Source organism: Benincasa hispida, chromosome 9 (genome assembly GCF_009727055.1).
Source record: "Benincasa hispida cultivar B227 chromosome 9, ASM972705v1, whole genome shotgun sequence".
NCBI lineage: Eukaryota > Viridiplantae > Streptophyta > Magnoliopsida > Cucurbitales > Cucurbitaceae > Benincasa > Benincasa hispida.
Genome location: NC_052357.1, coordinates 72464466 through 72474100, shown reverse-complemented (window position 1 = coordinate 72474100; position 9635 = coordinate 72464466). Strand labels below are relative to the sequence as shown.

Here is a 9635-nt window from a genome sequence, read left to right as displayed (position 1 = left end):
CATGTATATCCCTATTTTTTAGTTGACTTTATTCTCTCCATTATTGAATTCGAATAGATATTTTGTACACTCGTTAGAATGACCCTAAAATTTTTATGTATATAGAAAAACGATCTCTTTTGCATATATGATATATAAACTAATGTGAGTTCTGAAAGCTTTAAAGATGTATATAAACTTCAAACTTCATGAACTTATAAGTTAACTAATTTTATATCTTATTTATCTCGTTTTTTTCCTTAATAGCAAAACAATTATTTTCAATCTCGATGAGGTCATGGTCAAAATCTCATTGGTTCAAGATTTGACTTTTTTTTTTTTTTTTTAGTTCGAACTTTGATTACCTAATCTGATTTGATTGCCTGGAAGCATGTCCAGTTTTATATTCCCTTTTCTTTTGTTTTATAAAGAAAAATGGGTAATCACATGTTTTTTTTTTTTTTTTCTTTTCTCTCTCTCCCTCTATATTTTATTGAAAATAAATAAATAAATAATAATTATTGACGCTACAAGTTACATGTTTAATTTTAAAAATTTTGTAATTATCCAATTTTATGTATAAAAACATGTTCATCACTAATATTATGTATCGCTATCTTTTTCCTTTCAATAATTATTTTCAACGTAGAATAATGAAGAAGGAAACAAATAATATAAGATAGAGATTATCTTCCATCCTTATCTTTAACTCGATTAATCTAGATAGATTGGATTTAGTTACATAAACAAATAGCTCACCTATCATTGATTGCATCAATAAATCATAAGAGACGATATAGACGATTTGAAGAGTGATCGTCCTTCTTCCGTATCTCCAACTCAATCAAATTTTAAATGGGTTGTACCAAAATTAGATCTATAGACTTTCATTCTAATCAATACATGTACTTAGATAAATTAGAACTACTAAAATCAACATATCTCAAATTTAAAAAATGGATGGGTTTTATTTAATTAAAAATTAACTTTATATGTTGAAATTACAAAAAAAAAAAAAAAAAAAAAAAAAAAAAAACACATAATCATAATTTATTACTTGACTTTATAAAAATCATATAAAATAGAAAAATATAATATAATCACATTGGTCGGGTGCATCATCACTCGGTTATAAAACTAAATAATAATAATAATCAAATGAGATTAAAAATAATCAAGTGATATCAACATGCACCTACTAATTGTGACGAGTCATCTCGAATCGTACGGAAAATTTTGCAGTTTTTTTAAATGTCACGGACCAATAAGACCTTGCCACGTTAAAGAAGCGACCATGGAATCACTGTCACGGCCGATTGTGCACGTCACCGTCATCCTCACTGACACGTGTCGATCACAAGGAAGTTGAAAAAGAGATTCGCATTTATCTCGTTTCGTAAAAAGAAAGGTCACGTGGCGGGATTTTATTGGTCTGTTTACGCATAGGAATGATTTCCCGGCAAAGACAAATATAATGCATTGAACGCCACCGAAAGCGAGATCGACAATGCCACGTAAGTAGCTCTCAATTCCACGCGTTCTCTCTTTTTGTTTTAACTTTTTTTTAGTATTTACCTCCAAAAGATTTTTCTTTAATGCAATTTTTAGGTTAAAAACGAGGGCAAGAAAAATATCAAATCTTAAAGTTTTATTCGAAAATGGAAAAAAAAAATCAAAATTATAAAATTATATAATAAAAATACCATAAAATAACAAAATTAAGTACAAACAAGAATGCAAATATATACTACCTAAAAACAACTCGAATACTACAAATACACTTTATCTAAACATTCTAGAACCACAAATACACCCTACCTAAATATTGTAGAATCACAAATACACGGTATCTAAATATTTCAGAAACAAAAATTAAAAATCACCTAATATGGTTCTTAACGCTTCTAGCGGCCTATAAAACACGTGCATACAACAGGGGTCATTAGAAACTTGTGGATGTCTACAACAATGGACTTCCTCCAATGTTAGAAAGATAAAAATTTTAAACTAAACAAAAAATATACAGTATATACATACATATATACACGAATATTTCAAACACTTAAAATTTAATTCTCGTTTATGTGTATTTTTTAAGTACAACAAGTCGTTTTTATGTGTTTCTATACGAAAAATTGAAAACATAAAAAATATGGAGAAAAATCAAATTAATTTGACAACGATGTGTATAATAATAATTATATATAAATATATATATATATAATTGAATTTGTAATAAACATTTAAACAAATCAAATGTTAGTTACATGAAATCTAATTTGATAATAAAATATAAATTCAAACATAATTCGGGAGAGACAAATCAAGAATGGAGATCGTTTATTTAAAATGGCTTTACTCGTAATTCCATTTTCATTTAAGCTATAACAATTACACCGTATTTATAATTTTATCAACCGCAAAATCTATGAAAGAAATCTAACTCGTTGTAGAGACATAGAAAAATAGCAAGATTGCAAAAAATGAATACTTATTTGTTTGTCAAACAGATGAATTAATTATATATTAATATAATAAGATGATAATAAATCAAAAGTGATTAAAAAAAATACAAAAAAATGATAATGATTAAATGAAATTTACAGTTTATTACATGATAATATATATAAAATATTAAGTAAAATAATAATTTTAATCTGAATTTAAAATAATAAAAAAACAAACAAAATAATGTAAAATCTAAATATATATTATATATTGAAATAAAAATGGTGATAAACAATTAACTATTGATTACTTTGGAATATTTTTTGAAAAGTGGCTAAATCAAATTAAAATAAATATGAAACCACCAATTCAAAATTTCAAATGGGAGAAAAATCAGATACATTTATCTCTTGAATCTGTTAGATTGAAGTATCATAATCAACAATTTCAGTTACACTATATTTCTATTGAGAATTGATACACAGTCTCATAACAAACGATTTCATTTACGTTATATTTCTATTGAAAATTTATACACGGTATAACAATTACACAATACTAAAAAAAAATATTAATCGACCGGTGACAATTTGGGGATTAAGAAAATATAAGTCATGTGTGCGGCAAGCTTTTGTAAAAATCTTTTTTTTTCTTTTTTTTTTTCAAAGATCGAGCACTCCCGATTTTGTTATTTCCTCTCATTTTTCTTAAAACAATATTTGGTTGAATTTTAGTTATGAGTATATATGGGTTGGGTTTGTTGGGAGATCTTTTTGTTGGACCAATCCGACAATCCAGGCTAGTCAAATTGCCTTCCCGAATGACCATAATGGGTCTCCAACCCAACCCTCAAAACCCAGGATGGATTGAGTTGGGTTATAGAGTTATTATTTTTATTTTTTTATCGAAAATATATATACGAGTTACAGTATTTATAATTTCTGATATTATTTTAATATATATCGGTTGGGTCAACCTGAATTTTCAAACGTGTAAAAAAAACATAAAAAAAAAAAATCAACTCAACCTAACAATTACAATTTGAGTTAGGTAGTCCGAGTTATTCGCATTATCAAATTAGTTGAACAACCATAATTTTAGTTAATGTATTGGGTTGTTTTCAAATATTGTAAAATCAACAAAAATATTTATAAATATAGTAAAATTTGATTGTTTATCTAGGATATACCACGATACACTATTATATGTGTCTATCATGTGATGGACACAAATAGTTGTGTATCGCAGTCTATCACATATTGAATTTGATAGTTGTTGTACGAAAAAAAAAAAAAAAATTCTATTAGTTTATAGTTGATTTTTTTATTTTTTTAAATCATTTGTTAGCATTTTCATAATCAAACTTGGGAATATTTTATACATGAAAATTACTATTTAGCTATTTTTTATAAAATTTAACTTCGAGGGATTAAATTAATTTAAAATTTATTAAAAGTTCAAAGACTAAAATTATATATTTCAAAATATAAAGATGAAATCGAACAAAACTTTAAAATACCAAGGGCCAAATTGGTATTTCAAACTATTTTTTTTAAGGACATTTTAGTTTCGTGGGGAGTTAAGTTATTGACTTTATTCCCCATGTGTTTTAAGTTGTTCATAAACTTCTTGCGTGTCTTGTGATTTAATAACATCAATTTGATAATTTATTGTGTATAGCTAATGTGAGACCCACAACTATACTTTTCATATGGACATGTTAAATTGCAAGTTATTGATTTTTTAGGTCTGTGTCTATCCCGTTATTTTACTTCAAAAAAATGTTCAATAAGTTCATGAACTTTCAATCTTGTATTTAAAAAATCTATAAACTTTACATAATGCTCTTACTTAGGTATCTAATAGATTCTTGATATAATGATTTTTTTTTTTTTAAATATCAATTGATAACGGGTCGATTAAACATATAATTAAATTTTATGTCTAAATTTTAAACTTTACATTACATGAATTATATATATGTGTGTGGGTTTGTGTTAAATTGAAATATATGTATATATATATATACCAAATTAAAAGTGCATGATGTAATACTCTCGAAATTTAAAGGGGAAAAAGATGCAATTCTGGAAATTTTAAAGAGTAATTTAAACAAAATATTGAACTTTTTTTTTTTATGAATTTTTAAATTATTAAAATGCATTAATCAATTAAATTTCTTAAAACGAACTTAACGAAATTATCACTTTTTTTTTTGTTGAACTTTAATTTGAAGGTTTACTACTCATTACCTAACCACAGTTATTACGCCATAAAAAAAAAAAAAAAAAAAAAAAAAAAAAAAAAAAAAAAAAAAAAAAAAAATCTAGTAATTACAAGAGTGATTTGACATACTAGCACGTGCCGATAGGTCTAAAAATATATATTTTTTTATTATTTTTATTATTATTGTTATTGTTATTATTTTTTTTTATAATAATCCAAATCCAGAAAGTCTAGCAGATCAACCTATTTGGTCTCATCGAAATACGAAGAGAGGAAATAGTTAATATTTATTTCCTGCAAGAAAGTATGTATGATCCATTTATTTTTTATTTTGAAAAAAAGTATGATATATTCTCAAAAAATGGGAAAAAATCAAACTATAAACTAAACATATAAACATGGACTATTTCTGAGGGGGCGTGTTCGAGAAAAAAAAAAAACCACAAACTCTATAAAACTATGAAATGTAGAGAGTTGTTAATAATATAGGAAAATAACTTATAAAATTCCTGTTTTTTAATCGTGTGACCCATAAATTTTTCTTTGACCAAAATAATATATAGAATATTTCACACTTCACACTTCCTTCGAATCTTCGAAAGAAAAAATAATAATAAAATTCATAAATGTGTGAGTTTGATTTTTTTTTTCCACCTTTTGGCAACTTACATGTTTAGTTTTTATAGTTTAATTTTGTAAATATTTTTCAAAAGGAGAAGTGTAACATTTTAGAACAATAATAGAAGTCTTTTAACAGTTGACTTAGGATTATTCCAAGCATTTTTGTGGACAACAAAACAGATCACTTTATAAAACATTGATTTTATTTTTTATTTTTATTTTTATTCGTGGGTTTAAAGGTGTATGCATGTTTTTTTTTTTTTTTTTAATGCAAGTAATAAATTGCATGCATGTTGATTAAGAAATTATGTAGGTTAATTTTAACCTAATATGTCTCGTTCTATTTTGGTCAATGAATCTTTCAATAAAGAAACTTGATCCTAATCTTATAAATAGTCCATATCATTTTAATTTAATATATCTCGTTCTATTTTGGTCGATGAATTTTCTAATAAAGAAATTCAGTCATAATCTTATAAATAGTCTATGTTCTAATTTATTGTTGAATTATTAAAAAATAATTTAAAAAGTATCAAATATTAACACACATTTTTTTTTCTTACATATAAATTCATATTGTTGTTTTAATTAGTTTCCAATTTAAAAATAATAATGAACTAAATTTAAGATGTATTAAAAGTATAAAAAGTGGTATATAATTTTTTTTTAAATCTTTCAAGTTTTTTTCCCCTTTAAATGACTATAAACAATATTTTCTAATTTATAATTTCAAACATATGTAGGAAAATAAATGAATAATAAGCCATTGAAAGTCAATTAAAATTCATACTAAATAAACATTGGTTTAAAACAACCGAAGTCACACTAAAAACAACATGAAAGGGTCGATCTCTTCTTTTTTTTTTTTTTTTTTTAAGAAAAAACAAAATAACATAATTTAATAGATATTATAGAATTTTTATTATCGACTTCAAAGTTAACGGTTCGATTTTCCACACACAAATATTTATATTTTAAAAAACGTTTTCATTATATACAACATTATTGTACTAATACAGAAAAACAATTCCATCTCTCGACATATTTCAATAGATAAAGTCACCTAATTAATAATAAATTGATGATTCTACCTTTCACTTCCTCAATAATTTATTTTTTAAAATTTAAAAGAAGTTTGATAATATATTTAGGTATATCATCAATTATCAAAAAAAAAATTGAGACGTACCTAAAAGAATAATTTAAATTGCTTGTATCATTAATGTACTAGAGAGTTTTTATCCAACGGCAATAGAACACGTGGAAATCATGGATGACGTGTCATTCGAATCCACCGTTAAAAAGCTGGCCGACTTCACCCGTGATCTTCTCGTATCGTACCGAACTCACAAAGCGGTCCCAAAAAGACCCGACCCGGCTGACGTAACAAGCGCTACAGTCCAAACACACATTTCGTAGGTAGTGACCAAATCATTTCCCCCAACAGCACTGCCACGCACGCACCCCACTTTTCTTTCGCCACGTGTCTAGCACAGGGACCACTGGAAGTTTTTTACCGCCCACGTGTCTTCTAGAAACTGCGTCCTAAACTATCCACGTGTCGCTTCCTTTTCTTCTATAAAATCCGCCTTTTTCTCCTGCGTTCTAAGTTTCAAGCGCAGCAGCAGAGAAATAACTTTGAGAGAAAACTGAAAAAAAAAAGACGAGAGAAAAAGAGAGGAGAAATTATGGCCGCCGATTTGCAATTACCGCCGGGATTTAGGTTTCATCCAACGGACGACGAGCTTGTAACGCATTATCTGTGCCGTAAATGTGCGTCGCAGCCGATTTCTGTGCCGATTATTGCTGAAATCGATCTTTATAAATACAATCCCTGGGATTTGCCTGGTAATTATTTATCTATTTCTTTATTTACAAAATTTATTGAAATAAATTAGCTAATATAATATTCGAGATGGGAATTTAATGGCGATCATGATTATTATTATTACAGAAAGGGCTTTGTACGGAGAGAAAGAGTGGTATTTCTTTTCTCCGAGGGACCGGAAGTATCCGAACGGTTCGAGGCCGAACCGGTCGGCTGGGAGTGGGTATTGGAAGGCGACCGGAGCTGATAAACCGATTGGGCGGCCGAAGCCGGCTGGGATTAAGAAGGCTTTGGTGTTCTACTCAGGGAAAGCTCCCAAGGGTGAGAAAACCAATTGGATCATGCACGAGTACCGGCTCGCTGACGTGGACCGGTCCGCTCGCAAGAAGAATAGTCTGAGGGTATATTCTCGAGCTATTTATTAATTACGTAATTTAGAAGTAATAGCTGAAATTCAATTTTCTTATCCTAAAGAAAGAAAGTCTTGAAATTACTAATTTCTATTTCATGCCTCAACTTTTCAAATTATAAATTTGGTGTTTGAAGTCTGAATTTTAATTGAAATCCATCCATCAACGAAACACAAATCTTTAAAAAACTGAATGAATTAATTTAAACTTTTTTTAAAAAAAATTATTATTATTTTTACATCCGTAGAGAAATCTCGAGGTTATTGTACATGATAATTTATAACCACTTCAGAGGCTTGATTTCTAGATTTAAGCCTATTTCATCCACACAATGATTTTAAGTTCTTTTTAGTTTTCAAATTTTAGTTTAATATGGCTAACTAAGTAAATTAGAAAGGAGGAAATGTAGAGTAATAAAAAAAGAAAAGGAAAAAATTTAGAAAACAGGGCTTTAACTTTCTAAAGTTCACAAAATTAACTAAGTATTTGATTTTACTCTTTTACATGGGAGAGGAGATCTTGATTCGAAGGAAAAGGGGAAAAATTAAAATTAAAATTAACAAAAGGCATTTGATTTTGCAGCTAGACGATTGGGTACTCTGCCGTATATACAACAAAAAGGGCGTAATCGAGAAACAGCAACAGCACCACCACCTTCCAATCAATCAGCCGGAAATGAGTACAATCGGATTCGTAGAAACCGAGGAACAGGAGGAAAAGCCGGAAATTCTCAACGACGGGGCAGTTTCCGGCCGAATTCCGTCGCAAGCTCCACCGTCATCCGGCGTAGTGAACGATTACATGTACTTCGACGCATCAGATTCAATTCCTCGTCTTCACGCCGACTCGAGCTGCTCGGAGCACGTGGTATCGTCAGAGTTCACGTGCGAAGTCCAGAGTCAACCTAGATTAAAAGAAGAGTACTCTGGATTTCAGTACAATTACATGGACACTTCATTGGAAAACGCCTTCTGTGCTCAATTTCCGACTTTAAATCTGATGTCGCCATTGCAGGATATGTTCATGTTCAAGCCATTTTGAATTCGACATGTCGAATTTTCTTGTTCGATTGTACGGTGGCTCGAGACGGTGGTCGATGACTGTGCCGTGCGATAATTTGCGCAATAAGCAATTGCTGCTGTAATGATGAGATCTGAATCAACTCGGTGGCGGAAGCGGCGGCGCTGGCGACGGAGCCCCAGTTCGAGTTGAAAATTGTCGCGATGAGCTATTTTAGCACGTGTATTGTCGATGTATATATTTGTGTCAAACGTGCCAGTGATTGGAGAAACGTTTTTAATATTGTTGCAATTTGCTGACAATTTTTTTCTCTAAAATTAAATTACTAGCACTTAATCCTCAACTTGTATTTCCTTTTTTCCTAATAAAAATGTATTTCCTTTATTGCCTTCATCCTGCCATTTTTTTAAAGTTCTTTGGTAAGCTGCACAGTAAATTGTTACTAAGAAATATAGTTTGCATTTTGTTTTTTAGGGATCCTTTTGCCTTGTGAATAGTATTTAACAGTAATTAATACTTTATGAGTTTCTTTTTTATTTTATTTTATTTTTTGTATTTATTATTTTATTATTATTATATGTTTGTGAAGAATTGGGAAATAATTGAACCGTCTCCTTTAGATGGTTTCCATCTTTGTTTTTAAAAATTAAGTTGAGTAGTATACGGGTTGGATTGAAAGTGTTTTTTTGGACCAACCTAAAATTTCGGGTTGATTGGTAATCTAAAGAATCCGAATAAAGTTTCTAATCTAATTCAACTTAATAGATTGAGTAGGTTGGTTTGAGTTGTCGGGTTATAACTTTTTTTTTAATTAAAATATGTAAATTTATATACATGATTAATAGCTAAAATCTCATAAAACTTCAAATATTAAATATCAAATATGTAAGATATTTATCGTAAACTTCAATTAGAAACAAATATCATAATAATTTTAAAAGAAAAATATTTAAAATTCATAAATTAATTAATACAAAGTCATCAAAATTTAAATAAAAAGAAATATGCATAGTATATCTTATTTATACATAATTAAGGTTGGGTTGGGTCAATCCAATATTACCCAACCCAACCAAAAAAAAATTGAAAAACTTTAACTCAAC

General features: G+C 28.4%; 1 protein-coding gene across 1 annotated transcript; it reads left to right on the top strand.

Moving 5' to 3' along the window:
• The first annotated feature begins 6879 nt into the window (after positions 1-6879).
• LOC120086983 (NAC domain-containing protein 2-like) lies at positions 6880-8925 on the top strand. Its single transcript, XM_039043818.1, has 3 exons — positions 6880-7122; positions 7229-7503; positions 8095-8925. Exons 1-3 carry the CDS (start codon positions 6963-6965, stop codon positions 8551-8553), a joined length of 894 nt encoding a protein of 297 aa, XP_038899746.1. The 5' UTR covers positions 6880-6962; the 3' UTR covers positions 8554-8925.
• Positions 8926-9635: the final 710 nt, after the last annotated feature.